This window comes from Sorex araneus, chromosome 5, assembly GCF_027595985.1.
Source record: "Sorex araneus isolate mSorAra2 chromosome 5, mSorAra2.pri, whole genome shotgun sequence".
Classification (NCBI taxonomy): domain Eukaryota; kingdom Metazoa; phylum Chordata; class Mammalia; order Eulipotyphla; family Soricidae; genus Sorex; species Sorex araneus.
In genome coordinates, this window is record NC_073306.1 from 10,770,283 (window position 1) to 10,787,382 (window position 17,100).

Below are 17,100 nucleotides of genomic sequence, written 5' to 3' on the forward strand. Positions count from 1 at the left end.
GTTTTTCTGCTCCCTGAACAGCCTTATAAATGAAAGTCTTGGGTTATGACTAGGCAGAAAAGTCATCAGAAAATTCAAATTAAACTTCTAGATTAAAAACGTAAATATTTTTGTAAATACTCTGGAGAAAAACTCAAAGTAGTGATGGGAGCCAGAGTGGTAATAGGGTACTTGCCTTGCATGTGGCTGACCCAGATTCAACCTCCAGCACCCCTTAAGGTCCCCTGAGCCCCCCAGGAGTGATTCCTGACTGCAAAGTCAGAGGTAAGCTCTGAACATAACCAAAACTAAAACAAACAAATGACCTTCATATAAGTACATCACTTAAAATAGCATTACTAATTTTGGTTCCCGGTGTTCAATATAATTCTTGAATAGTAGTTTGAAAATACATCTATTGCCCTGCTCCCCAAATAAAAGTCCTATCTGGTATTTAAGGAAGACAAAAACCACAGAATTTTATTCATGTGTGAAAGATTAAAAAGATCACAAACAAAACATGAATGGAGTTGCCATAAGGGCAAGGGAGAGAGAGGGCAAAACAAATTAGGAACATGAGCTGCACAGTGGTGGATGAAAACTAGACTTCCGGTGTCCATCATAATGTAATATAGACAGATGCTGAAATATGAAGCTCTCTATGCCTTTCATGTGGCTGACCCGGGTTCGATTCCTCCGCCCCTCTCGGAGAGCCCAGCAAGCTACTCAGAGTATCCCGCCCACACGGCAGAGCCTGGCAAGCTCCCTGTGACGTATTTAATATGCTAAAAACAGTAACAACAAGTCTCACAATGGAGACATTACTGGTGCCCACTTGAGCAAACTGATGAACAACAGGACAGCAGTGCTACAGTGCTACAGTGTTACCTCAAAAAAACTGCTAGATATTTAAAATAAAATAAAAATTAAAACTGGGGACATCGGTGGAGAAAACTGGACACTAGTAAAAGGACTAGTGCTCAAATATTGTACCTCTTGAACTCAATCATAGATAACTTTGTAACTTTGTCATTCATGGTGATTAAAAAAATTATTCTTTAAAAACAACAGAACTTTCTGTGGTTGATTGTTTTGCCAAGTCCTCCTCATAAACAGGAAAGAAAATTCAATCTAGTGTGAACAGATAATGGCAAAATGCAGCAGGTACCTGAATCAAATTAAATTCAAATCTATGGATAAAAATGAAGACATACAGCACAGTTGGACATACCCACAGAATTAGGAATGACACACGTTGGTGGAGAATCAAGTGAACCTAAAGAGTGATTGATCCTAATCCACATTGTATAACCAGAGAGTAGAAAGATTGGCTGAAATACGCATTCATAAACACCATCTCTCTGCAAAAGGCAATCTTTGGCTTCAGACTTGGGGTGAATAGATGGTACATCAGGACAGTAAAGGCTCCTCCTTCAAGGATACAAAAACAGCCAATTAATACAAAAAATTGGAAAAGCAATACAACATTTAAGAATTTAATTATATTGTTTATTATTTATTTTGCTTTTTGGGTCACACCCAGCGATGCTCAGGGGTTATTCTTGGCTCTACACTCAAGAATTACCCCGGCAGTGCTCTGAGGACCATATGGGATGACGAGGATCAAACGAACCCAAGCTGGCCTCGTGCAAGGCCTACCCGCTGTACTATCACTCCAGCACTAATTATATTGTTTAAAAGAGACCGTTTTGGAGAGAGCTACTGACTGGGCTCATGCTTTGCATGTAGGTGGCCCAAGATCAATCCCTGGCACCGTGTATGGTCCCCGAGACACACCGGGAATGGTCCAGCCCACCGCAGCATTGAGTCAAAGTAATCCCAAGCACCAGCAGGTATGGTCCCCAAACCAAATTAATTCATTAAATGAAAGAGGCAGTTTTATTCCACCTAAACGTGAGTGCTCCTGTTAGAAAAGCACCTTTTAATTCCCAGCTATATCACAGTCCTTCCACAAAACAGGCCTTTATCAAATATTCATTAGCTGTTAGAGACAGAAATGAAATAAACTTCATTGTCTTAACAAGGTGATAACAATCCAATTTAAGAAATAAAATCTACAATACTTTAAAAGTTAAGTTCAATTATACTTAAGTGGGCAGAATAGAATATCTGATACAATATTTCAGGGGTTTATGATTTTTTTAAAATCACACTTGGCAGTGCTTGGACTACTTCCTGCTCTGCACTTGGGGGTCACCCCTCAATTCAGACGACCAGTATCAAAGCTGGGCCTTCCCTTGAGGGGCACACACTCCAACTGCCAAACTCTCTCTCGAGCCCATGACACAATTTTTGAAGGATAGAGCAAAGGTGTATGAAAAGGGGCATTTGCAAAATGGGAAGGAAGATGCATTCTGTGCATTTTAACAGGGATTAAATGTTATGACAAATTACTAACAGTAAACATAATTGATTGTGTATGTTTAATGTCCTGATATTTTCTATTTTAAGGCAATGTAATTTTAAATGCCGCTTATTTCTGTATGAATCACACAGTCAAGTATATCACTCATTTTCTCTAGCTAGCACTCCATCTTAGTACATATGTACCATTTCTCCTCTCCTTTAAAAATTTTTTTAACCAATACTTGCTCTGAAAATTGTCTGTAAATGACTAACGTAGTAGATACATTTTCATAGGGAAGGAAGTAAGGTTGCAAAAAATTAAAAATTCTATTTTTCTCTTTCTCATTTTCTGGGTTTTGGTGACACGTCTTTTTCCTATTTCCTCAAATTTACAACTATATGAGAGAGAGAGAGAGAGAGACTGAGGGACAGAGAGTGTGTGTCTGTGTGTGTCTGTGTGTATGAGTGAATTCGTGGTGGTGATGGACGGAAGGAAGTGAGAATGAGTGATAAACTAAAAGCACCACAACCTTGTTTAGAAGCCCGGGTACAGACCAGTTGGAATCCAAACGGAGTATCAGTAGGATAACACCCGCAGTAGACCTTCACTGGGTGTTTTACCAAAGAAATGATAACACCTTAATTACGAGTATAGACTGTATCACTAATCCTTTGGGGGGGAGGTGCTGGTGGTTGCAGGATGGGATGGAGGGTTGGGGACCGGTCTAGGCAGTGCTGAAGGAACCATCTGTGAACTGAGGTCACTTACATGCAAGGCAAGTGCCTTAATCCTTGTATTATCTCTCTGACCCTAAGCAATGCTTAAAGAAGTGCTATAAATCCTTGATTTTCAGGCTGGAGCAATAGCACATAGGTAGGGTGTTTGCTTTGCACGCATTCGACCCAGGTCCGATTCCCATATCCCATATGGTCCCCGAAGCATTACCAGGAGTAATTCCTGAGTGCATAAGCCAGGAGTAAGCCCTGTGCATCGCTGGGTGTGACCCAAAGAAGAAGAAAGGACGCACTCAGGTTGTTATGCTACCGTTATTCCCTCTGGATTCCAATTGGTCTGTGACTCAAAAAGAAAAAAAAAATTCTTGATTTTCTCCATTTTACAGAAGACATTGAAAACAGAAAGGTTAAAACCTTGCTCAAATAAGAGCTGAAGTGAAAGCACAGCGAGCAGGGCATTTGCCTTGTGTGCAAGACCCTGGTTCAAATCCCAGCATCCCATATGGTCCCCTGAGTACCGCCAGGGGTGGTTCCTGAGCGCATAGCCAGGAGTAATCCCTGTGCATCGCTGGGTGTGACTCAAAAAAAATAATAACAAAACACCTTGCTCAAATATATGTAAAGTTTTTAATGGTTCTGGAAATGTTGGTAAGAAAAATGAGGCACAGTATTTATACTGTTGTGATCCACCAACATATCTGTATGTGAAAATGTCATGAAAAGTATCAATTATAAAAACAAAGTGGCATACCAAGAACTCTTTACTGATTTGAAAATAACCATATGAAGTTATATGGAAGAAGCTATTTTTCCCATATGAGAAACGCAAACAAAACCAAAAAAAGCCCCCATTTTTTTCCTAACACTGCATAAGAATAGACTGGGAGCACTAGGAATAGAATTTGGGTCTCAGAACTTGAGGAAGATAATTGGTTTCTCAAGTACAAAATTTAGATTTTTAAGAATAAATAAACACACATAATATGTGTTGAAAGTCCCCAATGCAAATATGAATTGAGACAGTGTTTAAGAGGAGCACACATACTTGTAAATTACTGTAGAATATTATAAAAATAAAAATTTATCTGTCTTTTCTTAGTCAAAAAAGTTATCATTTATGTAAAACTCAGTAGAAAAAATTAGAGAAAACTAGAAAAATAATTCCTTGAATTCTGAAACAGTTCTCAAGAAGCAGAAATAAATCTTTTTTCTGTTTGTTCAGGGGCAGGGTTGGGGGTACATCCAGCAATACTTAGGAGTCACTCCTTGCTCTGCACTCAGGAATCACTCCTCGAGGCGGTCAGGATGCAGTATTAGGGATCGAACTCAGGTCCACTGAGTGCAAGGCAAATACCTTACTGCTGACTATGCCTCCAACCCCAGATTAACCTATTTCTAAAGTCATCGATATTATCTCTTATAATATTGTTGCTACTACCACTAACTTTTCCCAAAATATTATTTTTAAACAAATGATAGTAGGTATCTGTAAACTTCAGTATCCTTTAATTTCTACAAATTAAAATGTGTAGAAATTTTTTTTCAAATTTTATTGACCAGTCAAATGCAATTGTAGATAATTTATCAGAAAAAAACCAATTGAAATAAAAACCAATTTTTACCTCAGAGTGAAATTTTCTTTCAAGAAAATCCAATTTATTGAATTCTAATTATATATACTCTAACTCCTTCCAGGAAAATAGTCTATCAGACTACTCATGACAATATACCTACAGCAAATTTTTTCATCACATTTCAAAAACTTAAACAGCCAAAGTTATACATACCTATGATACCTCAGCTGTAAAGTACTTCCCACGAGTGATTGCATTGCATTGGTTGACCATCTACAAGTCATTTTAGTTAAGTATCCATCAGTTTCACATGATATATTGATATTAACATCTATTTCAAATACATGAAAAGTATTAATATAAAGCAGAAACACCAAAGATGTTTAGTCAAAATAAATTTGCTTGCCATTTCCAACGGGACTTTTCTACAGGATCCCACAATAGAAATATGTCTTGTGAGACAAAATAAAGAAAACTCTCAGCGTTTCTTACCAATAACATATAATTCAGCATAGCGATGATGGCATTCTTGCTCATTGCAACAGTACACAGCATCGTAGGTAAATTTCCCTCGAGGCTTGGTTGCATTTACATTGGGAAAAGTTACTTCGCTCACATGGTCATTGACCACATGATACTGGCTTTGAGGAATTTTCTCAGCTAAATTTAGCCACCAAACAATCTCTTTTGAGGAAACAATCTTGTCCTCATTTTTATAGATGCAGTGAAAAGAGACATTAGAACCAACACTTGTCAGAATTTTAGGTGGAAAGTAGAGGACATCTGTAAGGAGGGAAGAAAAGTGGAATATCAGAGAAAGAAAACATCACGAAGGCAATTTACACCACGTAAAGAGATTCACAGTGCACTGAGAATTATACAGCCAACTGTAAAAAGTGTTTGAAAGATTATCCAAGTGTAATTGCACATGTGTCATTAGTGTCCTGTGTATGAATAACATGAGCTTCTATTAATGTCTTCAGTATTTTTTAAACACGGAGATGTACTCATTACAAATATGTAACTGTCAACTGCTAACTGCCAGACAAGTAGAAAGAGAGTAAAATCTATTTCCACAATGATATGTTTTTTCATCAGACTCTGCTTCCACAACTAGGAATAAGCCCTAAGCACCACGGGTGTGGACCAAAAAAATGAAACACATACACAAAAAAACCCCAAACACAGCAGGATAACAACAGACAAAGGCAACGTAGCAGGAGGTATGATTCATATAATTGTGTTGGAGAATGTGTGCGTTTGGTGGGGGAAGGTTTAGAGGGAGGTAGTTTATTATCCTTGGGGAAGGAAAGTGGGCACATTGGTGATGGGTATAGTGCTGGAATTACGTGCGTGAAAAATTTGTGATAATACTGTAAACCACAGACCCTCAATCAAAAAAGTTTTAAATAAAAATTATATGAAAATGTAAGTGCGGGGCTGGAGCGATAGCACAGCGGGTAGGGCGTTTGCCTTGTACGCGGCCAACCCGGGTTCAATTCCCAGCATCCCATATGGTCCCCTGGACACTGCCAGGAGTAATTCCTGAATGTAGAGCCAGGAATAACCCCTGTGCATCGCCAGGTGTGACCCAAAAAGCTAAAAAAAAAAAGAAAAAAGAAAGAAAATGTACGTGTTTCATGTTTGGGACATAATTCCCTTGAAGTAAAATATTCCTTATTTGCTAGTGTGAATATGATATGTGTTTACTGGGGTTTTAAGACTCAGTGAAACTTTCATACTATTATTCTATAAAAGAAAATAAATCATTGCTAAAGTGTAAAAAAACAGTCATAATACTGGAGAATAGCTAAATGCTAAAAATATTGCCTTAAAATGAAAACACAAGTTATAAAAACCTTATCATTCACAAAGTTTACATTGAACACATGACATTGTCATTTATATAAAGCAAGTGTTATTTTCAAGTGTATAAATAACATTTTGTTCTCAAATTAGACATTTAATTTGTAAGATAAAAAAGAATGGTTTTCTTTACATGGTAAAGGAGTAGTAATACTTCTGCAAGATCTACATTAATTAGCTCTACTGAAAGAGGAAATTCTACTGACAAATTAGTGAATTCCTCTGAAGAAAAACTAAGTCTGCACATTTAGACAAATTTATTTGAAAATGTTTACTGTAGTCCTATTAAATGCGTTTTTGAACTCTTGGGGGGTACAACCTAATTTTTAAAGGAAAAAATATTTCTCTAACCTATCAGGAGAGCTGTCAAGTGTGAAACAGAATAAACTAGCACCTGTTTTTCCTCTTCCTAGAGAGCAACAAGAAGGCAATTAATAAAGAAATGATAAGAATGAGCATTCCTTATGCAATCTGCAATATGTAGTATGATCTCTTTGCAACAGTATTGAACTTTGTAAGTTCTGCAAAGATTTCAAGATTTCTCCTAAAGGTCCAATATCTCCTGAGAACCTCATTTGAGAAATTGAAAACACCTCATTTCAAAACAAGTTCAAAAAAATTCCTTGATGAGGTATAGTTTATACTTCACTAACAGCACATGATAGGTGCAACTTTAATATATCAAAGGTAAAAAAACAAGTACTGGTTCTGAAGTTTTTGATAATAATTAGCAATGTTTTTGTTTGTCCTTTGAATTTATTTTAATTGCAGTAACATTGACTTAACTCTGTTATCGTAACAATATGTCCTAACGAAACTGTTAAGACAAATAAAGAACAAGTATTTGAAAATAATAAAACAGATATGCTCCTTCCAAAAGAAAAATTAATGCCTCAATTTTGCAGAATGTTTTCCTCTGCTGGACGCCGTTCATTGTAACACACAGCAGAAAAAACTGAGGAAAATTTAATAATAAGTGCTTAGATTTCAGAGAGGAGGATTCTGATCATTTTACACAAAGAAGAGTTCCTAGGACTGGAGAAATCCACTTTACTGTTGTTAATGTTTCCATGTGGTAGGTGTCTGAGAAAGAAATCCAGTAAAACTAAACCTAGAAATCATAAACACTAAAACTTCATTTGCTGGGAGTATCTGAGGTCAGGAAGTAGTCCTTGGAAAACATTCCAGTTTACTGGCTTTGAGTGTCAACTGTTGGTGTCCTCAAAAGTTTCCCTGACTCATAATGCATGATTCGCAGATTCCCTTATTAGTAATGAAGCAGGAACCGCAGGATTCCACTGCCAGCTCTGCTAATTCTGTAAGTCACTGACCCAGACTATTTCATGAGGTTACAATCAGGATACAGAGTATATATGTAAAACATTCAGAACAGTGCTTAAAATACAAGGAGTACCCTCTCCACTACTACTTAATCAAGAATTGCTAAGATGATGTCCTTCTATGTTCACTGCAACACTATTCACAAAAGCCAGAATCTAGAAACAACCTGAGTGCCTGAGCACAGATGACTGGATAAAGAAAATATGGTACATCTACACGATGGAATACTATACAACTGTTAGGAAAAATGAAGTCATAAAATTTGCCTACAAATGGATGAATATAAAGAGTATCTTGCCGAGTGAAATGAGTCAGGAGAGGGACAGGTATAGAATGACTGCTTCATTTGTGGTATATAAAAAGATAGTATAAGACTAATATCCAAGGCCAAAGAAAACAGGGGCCAAGGAGGATTGGTCAATGGTTGGAATCTAACACAAGTGGGGGGAAGGGAAGGGAAGACAGAAAAGGGACTAGCATGACAATAATTGTTGGAAATGATCATGCTGGATAAGAACGGAGTATTAAAAGTAGGTAAAGGGATATATACACGATAACCTTTCAGTACCTGTATTGCAAACCATAGTGCCCAAAAGGGAGAGGAAGAGGGGGAGAGGGAGAGAAAGGTCCCTGCCATACAGGCAGGCTGGGCGGGGAGGAGGGAACTGGGGTGTGGGGCTGGGAGGGAAACTGGGGACACTGGTGCTGAGAACTCTAAACTGGTAGAGGGATGGGTGTTGGAAAACTAGGACTGAAACCTAACCATGAGCAGCTCTGTAATGGACTTATCTCACAGTGATTCAATTTGGAAAAAAAATTAAATACAGAATTTCTGAGATGAAGAGCTGAACCTGCAATCCAGTCAAGAAGTCCAGCCTGTAGGTTCTGCTCCAGCAAGAGAGTTCCTGGACAGCCTGGTCCTGGCACCTGTGCAGTGGTAAGCAACACCGGCCTTTGTGGGGTGGCGGTAAGAACTGTGCCAAGTTAGTGCGGCCAGGTGCGCTGATCTCCTTCAGGCACGAGGGCCGGGTGCCAATCTCTGGAACTGGTGCAGCAAGGCCCAGTTAGGGAGCAAGCCCCGTGCCCAGAGCAGAGTGCTGAAGCTCACTTTATCCTGGCACTGAACAAGGAAGTTGCCAGGCTGGACCAGCATTCTGGAATTCCATGTACAAGAGCTCAGAGACCCTGATTCAGCTACTTCATGGTAGGCAGCCAAGCCCCTCTGTCTGGTGCTCAGAAGTCCCTGGCCTTTCCCCATGCCCTCCCCTCTACAAAAAATTGGGGGAATATATTTCTTTTTAGAATCTCCCTTCGCTTCTGAGACACTAAGAGGAGAGACTGACTGGGTTTTCAGGTCTTTAGTCAAGCTTTCCTCACCTGCCACCCATTTTATACCCTCCCACAGGGAAGAACTTTAAGGACATGCTTTGATATTGAATGTGATGAATTCACTCCTCTCTACATATTTCACCACTAGGTATTAAGCTCAACTGATCAAAGCTATATAATTAAAAGTAGAAGATTAGCTTTCTTTGAGGAAAAAATCTCACAAAAGCTCTCTGTCATCTCCTGCTACATACAACGGGATACTCCATGACTGCTTGAAGAACAGAGACAAGAAGTCCTGTCCCCCAAATCTGTTTCACATGGCCCCAAACTTTTCCAGGGAGAATTACTTGTTCCTGGTATTGAGCACTTTGTCGAGTTCTTCTCTCAATTTTGATTTACTAACCTGGGCAATATCCTACCCTTACAGATTTGGAGATTTGAAAGACTGAGTAGATTTTAAAATCTACCAAGATTATTACTGGATTAATCAGCATCGATAGTGTCTACTACAAGCTCAGGAGGGTAAGTCACTATCCTAAGCATTCATTCTATGTTCTTTATTTCATTTTATCCTTACAAAAACATCACTATTTTACAGTTAATAAAAGTAAGGCACAGAAAGGTAATTTCCCAAGTAAGTGGTGGAGTAGGGTTTCTATAATCTGTCTATAGCAAAACACAGTACTCTTAAACCATGAATAAGACTTATCTTCTGACTAATCAATGCTTCCTCAATTGTATATATAGGTGCTAGAGAGATATTACAGTGGATGGGACACTTGCCTTGCATGAAGCAGACCCCTAAATCTCCCAGTGTCCCCTGAGCCCTACCAGGAGTGAACACAGCACCAGAACACAAAGCTCTAAGCACTGCCAGGTTTGGCCCCCAAACAAACCAACCAAAAAACCTAAATTGTTTGTAATAAATAAACTTGCTGGGTTAACTGTGTTGAATTTCTACTTAGGATTTTACACGGTCCTTGTATTCTCCAAATACCCTCATCAGCCGAGGGTGGTGGTGGGGGGTGGGTGGGAGTCTGTGTAGGAGAAACCATTTTGCCCAAGTGATACACCAGTCAGAGGCACAGGAGATGCCTTCCTTGGTTACACTGGTGTAACAATGAAGGAGGTTGCGAAGAAACTTCTGATTTTTCTTATGTTAAAAACTTTAAAGGCCAGAAAGAGAGTTCAAATGAGCTAAGTGCATGTTTTTTCATGTAGGAGGCCCAGGCTTGATCCCCAGCACTGGATGGATTCCTGTTCACAAAAGTGAAATAAAATTTAAACAATTTTAAAATATGTATACATGGAAAGAGAGGGAGGGAGAGGGAGAAAGAGGCGGGGGAGGGAGGGAAGGAGAGAGAACAAAGAACAACAAGCTGAGAAAAGGCTTTGCGGAGGCTTTGCAGTTGTTGCTTACAGGAGGCCTCGGTTTGATCCTGGGCACTGCCCGGTCCCCAGGCACCACTGGTAGTGGTGACCCCTGAGCACGGGCCCAGGAGCAGACCCATCTCCTACCATCCCTGGCTGTGTCCCAAAACCAAAACAGGAAAAAAAGAGACAAAATGAGAACTCTCAGAAGCATGTATTGGGCATGAAGAGAATTATTTTACTACGTTACACATATTACTAAAGTTCATTTGCTAAAATGAACTTCTAACACCTGGAACTTAGGTCAAGTAAGTGTTTCTGTGTCTTCGACATAAGAAAACACTGATACACGTCCTGAATTTGTCAACTTAGAGCTCCTAATTTTACTTGATGAAGCTCTTCAACCAAGTTTTCGTGAGCTCTAAATGTTTCTGAGTTGTCCAAAAATGAAAATTTTTTTAAATGCAAAGTAATTTTTAGTACAACAGTGCTTCCAAATAATTACCCCCAAAGCTATTTGATCAACATTATTTCCCTCTTGGTAGAAACCCATTACAACCTACCTGGTGTGGTAAAGGTAAGCGGGGTACTCCACTCACTCCACACCCCTGGGCCGTCCAGCCTCTTGCCCCTCACCTGCACCTCATATGAAGACCCAGGGAGCACGTGGTCCACCAGCAAAGATGTAGCTGAGACACTTTCGTGAGCCTGTCAAAGATTATTTGGAAACATCAGAGCATCAAGTCGCTGTGCAACCTTGGCCAAAAACGAACCACTCAAAGGTCTCGACAAATTTCAAATAATTAAAATCTCACTGAGTGGTTGGCTGGTGGCAATGGAATCAAACAAGAAATCAATAACCAACAAATGTTTACCCATGAAGCAATAAAGAAGTGAACTAGTCTGTGAATTCCAGATCCAAACCATAATGAGTTTAAGCAGATTTTTAACTGAAGAAGAATGACGGAGTTTTCAAGACTCGCAGTAGAGAGCTAAAGCGGGTGTGAACTTTGGAGTACTGCACTTACATCTCCAAGTAAGCAGAGGATAGAAGCATATGCCGGGGTGGACAGAAAACTGTATATTTTATTAGAGCAACCATCTCAGGAGGAGATGAATAGTCCTTTTTTTAAATCGTACTCTAGTATTTATTTTGTACACATACATATAGGAATATCAAATCAGCATATCATACATCTTAAATTCGTACAACATTATGTCAGTTATATCTAATAAAACTTGAGGTGGAAAAAAGGAAAAAACAAATGGAAGACCTCAAAGAATTCAAAGCAAACAAGTAAAGGCAAAACAAAGGTAATCTGAAGAGTAGTTAGTTTGACAAGGAATTATATCCATATAATAATTTGATTAAGGCATTTCTAAAACTAACAGGACAGGAATCGTCTTACAGAACCTGCCCCTAATGATAACTATTACAAGTCAAATGAATGACAGGAAGAGTCTTAAAGAACCTGACCATCATGATTAACTCTTGCAAGTCAAAATAACAGGAGGGAAAACAGCTAAAAAACGTTACTGCGCCACTAGCTACCAGTTGTTTGGTACATCACTTCAGTTTTCCAACGGTACAGCCCAAAGTCATTGAACGCCTTGCTCAAAGGGTTGGGTTTCCAATAGCCCGAACTCCTTGATTTCTTTGACTATGACACGGCAGAGAGTAAACATGCTAGAAAACATTCAGCCTGTGGCAAACAAAGGTAGAGCAGCTCTATGTGAAACCCGACCCTGTCCATATTACAAATGGAAAACTGAAGCCCAGAGAAGTCTCTACTCTGTGTTTCTTTGTTCATACGTGACATTAAAGATTCCCACCGTGCTCTGGGTGAAACATAATCTTCCAAAACATTAGCTCAGATCTAAACAGAAAGGTTCAACTCTCAATTACATGAAAGTTTTATCACGTGCCTGAAGTCACGGCCTGCTACTCTGAGGTCTTTAACTAAGAGAGCCTTCTCAGTCGTTGGGAGCTTGTCAGAAGTGTGTGGGGGCAAGGGGCCGTTAGGACAGAGAAGAAACCAGTAAGGACAATAACAGAAATGGTCAAGCTGGACAAAAACCGTAGCATAGCACTGGTTTGTCCTTTCAGCCTTGCTGCAGGGAGCTTAGGTTTATTGGGTTACTCCCATCACGGTGCTCCCATTCCTCTGTGTTTATTTGTAACCTCTTTCTTTGTGCTCTGTTAACTTGTAAATATTATTTTTCTCTTCTCCTTAAGTCCTTTGCAATAGTTAATTCAAAGCAATGTCCTTTTTGTATAGACACAGGGAGACAGTTAATGCTATGCTTTTGTAACTTGGGAGTTAACTGTATCTTGGGAGTTAATTGACTCCAGATAATATTACTTCCCGGACATCTGTTCTCTCGACTTAAGCCTCAGTTGGGTGGACATGGGTGGTGGGAAATAAACATGTTTGAAGGGATGGGTGCTGGAACCCAATCATGAACAACTTTGTAACTGTGTATCTCACTGTGATTCAATTAGACAAAAAGTCCCCTTCCCTCTCCCCTCCCTTCACCTCTTTTACCTCCCCTGCCCCTCCTCTGATTAATCTACCATTCCCTAGGACTCAATCTCATCCATCACTATCTTCTCCCCGTCACTATCTTCTTCCCATCACTATCTTCTCAATTTGGAGCCCAGTTCCCCCCGCCCACCAGAGGCAGTAGCACTCTCTCTCCTTCAAATCCTTGCTCCAGTCCTCAGACCTCAACCTCAGTGAGCTCTCCTCCTACCTCTATGCTGCATACCCCACCTCATTCCCAATCTCCTTCTGCCCTAGTCCCCTATGCCAATAGATCCTGACAGGAGTGAAAAACTTTGTGTTCCAGTAGGTGCTCACTAAACACAGTGAAAGATGATGGAAAAGAGATCTGGCACACTTCATGGTGCAAATGCAGGCGCCGCCACATTACATATACACAAATATAGTGGGGTGGGAGGAGCTAAGATTAAACAGAGAATAAGAATCTAGAAAAGTTCAGAAAAGTGATAACTACTAGTTCGAGAGGAAGATAAAAGATAAAGAGAGGAAGAGCAAAAACAGAGAAATCTATAGTGTGTGTATACATATATATATACATACATATTTCTCAGAAGAGTATTTTTCTGACACTAAATTCAGAAATGCAGAAACACTGTTCATGTGTTCATTTCTTTTTCCTTTCTTCTAAATTATTTTTGACTTTTTGGCCACACCCAGCAATTCTCAGAGGTTACTTCTAGCTCTGCACTCAGGAATTACTCCTGGTGTGCTCAGGGAACATATGGGATGCCAGGGATTCAACCCTGGTTAGCCACATGCAAGGCAAACGCCCCCCCCCCACCACTGTACTATTGCTCCAGCCCCATATGGTCATTTCTTAATGAGAGCCAGAAGCATGGTACTTAATAACTGACCTGTCTGGATGGAGCACACACATTCACTATGCCAGGGACATTTTTCATCGAATGTGGAGGGGGCTCACCTTTACTTGCTTCCCGGCCATTCATCTACTCACTGACTATACTCACTTTTCTTAGACTTGCTGTAGAGTTCTCTGAGTATTTCACTTGGTACTGAAGTTGAAATGGTACCGATGTTGAGTTGGACCAAGAAATCCTTAAATTGCCAGAGTTGGCAAATTCCATATGCAAACCCACTGGAGGATCGGGCTTCACTTTAGTGAGGAAAAAAAAAAAGTAAGGCTTTTAAGTCAAGAAATTTTCACCATAATCATATGATCAAGTCAAATGGGTTTTAAGCATCTCTTATTCCTCTAACCACTTCAAAGGTGACCTAATTAAAGGCAAGTCACAGAACCAAGATTTTAGGTTCAGTACCTGTACCGATCTATATATTTTCATTTCCTTCTTTTTGGCAAAAAAAAAAAAACCAAAGCAGTGCAGAGTGAGGTTGTTCTAATAAGTATAAATTTCTTTGATAAAAAGTCTGCTTAGCCTGAAATTTCCCAAACTAAACAAACTTCCACACCTAGCCACCCACTGTTTTATGGGTAATAAGGAGGGAAAGCATTTTGCAGAGTCTACTAAGAAAATGCATGGACATTTTTTTGTTTTGTTTCGTTTTGAGGCCATGCCTGGCAATGCTCAGGACTTACTTTTGAATCTGCACACAGGAAATTACTCCTAGCAGTGCTGAGAGACCATATTGGATGCTGGGGATTGAACCCAGGTCGGCCGCATGCAAGGCAAACACCCAATCCACTGTACTATTGCTCTGGCCCCAAATGCATGTAGATTTTGCATGCCAAAATCCAGGTAATTTTGATAGTTACTCTCATCTCTAACTCTGATGCAACACTAATCTTCCTTCCTGTAATTTTGCTTTTTTCAGAATGCCATATAAATAGTCATACAATAAAAAAAAAATCCAGGTAAATATACATCAAATTAATGGAGATGAATAAATAGTATTTTGAAATTTTATTCATTTTGAAATGCAACAATATAGATAGACCTACTCAAACAATCCAAGCATGCACATTTTACATCCAAAAAAAAAAAAAAGCCTCTGTCTTGCTATCAGAAATGGAGATGAGGTTTCGTAGGTAATATAGTGTTTAAATTGTGGTAAGTGGATTCTGATTTCATATGAACATGTGTGTATACATGTGTTTATATTAATATGAATATGTATTTTAAACAGAAAAATACGAAAATATTTGTGAATAAAACAATGGGAACATCTTACAATAAAGGACTAAGTTAACAATAATTCCTCCCTATTAAGGGAAGCCTATCTAGTTATTAAAAATCAAGGAGAACAAGTGTTGAAAGTACTCAATATTGTTAGCTTCTCAATTTTATTAATCATGTACACTTCAAATCCTGATTTTTTTAAAGTTTCAAAGATAATGTATAAATATTTGTTAAGTGAAAAAATGCTAAAATGACAGAAAGTAGATGAGTCAGTTTTATTTTGTATGCATTTCTGTTTTCAGTATGTTTACAATTAACAGGAATTACTCATGGACATGGAAGAAATGTTGAATTGAAACATTTTCTGATTTTTATCTTTTTTGGGTGGGCTGGAGCGATAGCGCAGCGAGTTAGGCATTCACCTTGCACGAGGCTGTCCCAGGTTCAATTCCTCCAGCCCTCTCTGAGATCCAGGCAAGCTACCGAGAGTATCTCGCCCGCACGGCAGAGCCTGGTAAGTTCCCCATGGCGTATTCGATATGCCAAAAACAGTAACAGCAAGCCTCACAATGGAGATGTTACTGGTGCCCGCTCGAGCAAATCAATGAGCAATGGGGATACAGTGACACAGTGATACATACAGTGATTTTTTGGGGGTGGAGCGCTGTTTGAGCCATACCCAGCAGTGCTCAAGGATTACTTCCAGCTCTGTGTTCAGGGGTCATTCCTGGTGGGCTTGGGGGACAGTAAGGGCTGCCAAAGATTGAACCTGTGGGGGCTGGAGCAATAGCATAGCGGGTAGGGCGTTTGCCTTGCACGCAGCCGACCCGGGTTCGATTCCCAGCATCCCATATGGTCCCCTGAGCACCATCAGGGGTGATTCCTGAGTACAGAGCCAGAAGTAACCCCTGAGCCTCGCTGGGTGTGACCCAAAAAGAAAAAGAGAAAAAAAAAGATTGAACCTGTGACAGACACATGCAAGGCAAATGCCCTATCCAATGTACTATCTCTATGGGCCCCTGATTTTTATCTTTAAGAAACTGAATGGTGGGGCTGGAGAGATACCCTCTGTAGAGGGTTAGATGCCTGCCTTGAATGTGACAGACACCCCAAGGTGCCTGTCAGACACTCTCCCCTGCTCATATGCTCATATGCTTCCTCAATATATCACGGGTTACTAATAACCATCTCAACATAGCGTGCATATGTATGTCACTGCCCCAATCTTTGAATCTCAGTATCTGGATTTATGCAGCTCATCCTGAAAGTGCTCCATAGGGTTCCATTCTCCATCAAAGTAGGACTGATCAATGCAGGAGAAGCTTGTGGAAAAGTCTGTATGTTTGTGTGCCTGGTGTTCAGGTGACTGTCTTTTTCATGCACAACTTACCGACTGTTAGGGGCTGAACTGACATTAGCGGTGACTGAAAAGTTACCCCGCCAGACTTGATTTTCAAATACATAAGAAGAGTGTCGCTGAGCTTGGCTGTTGGCACAGGGATGCGGCAGTCACAACCTTCCTGGCTGCTGACCCTGCACTGGACTTCCTGAAAACTGCCTTTCTGGAAGCTGAGCGGGACCTCTTCTCGCACTTCCGACCTATTCAGGAAAAAGGAGCAAAGGTTAATAGACATGTGAAAGTACTAGAAGGATTTGAAATGCAGGACACAAGATACACATTTCAGCTGTTGTGGACAACTGACTTCCAGGACTTCTGGAAGAGAGAAGGAGAGAGAGAGCGTGCGGTAACGGGGGGGGGGGGGGGGGGGAGAGAGAGAGAGACAGAGAGACAGAGAGTCAGAGGGAGATATACAAAAAAGGGGTGGAGAGAGACAGAGACAGTAAATCAGAGAAACAGGAACACAGTTAAAGCAAGTT

General features: G+C 40.0%; 1 protein-coding gene across 1 annotated transcript in view; it reads right to left on the reverse strand.

The window, feature by feature from the left end:
- The window catches only part of LEPR (leptin receptor), an 86,609-nt gene that overhangs the window by 38,925 nt on the left and 30,584 nt on the right, over positions 1 to 17,100 (reverse strand). The window contains exons 6-11 of the mRNA XM_055139764.1: positions 16,613 to 16,821; positions 14,095 to 14,240; positions 11,126 to 11,270; positions 5,148 to 5,438; positions 4,869 to 4,986; positions 1,211 to 1,410 (exon numbers count right to left, since the gene is read on the reverse strand). Of these exons, the coding sequence (XP_054995739.1) occupies positions 1,211 to 1,410; positions 4,869 to 4,986; positions 5,148 to 5,438; positions 11,126 to 11,270; positions 14,095 to 14,240; positions 16,613 to 16,821 (1,109 nt within the window). The remainder of the gene's footprint in view (positions 1 to 1,210; positions 1,411 to 4,868; positions 4,987 to 5,147; positions 5,439 to 11,125; positions 11,271 to 14,094; positions 14,241 to 16,612; positions 16,822 to 17,100) is intronic.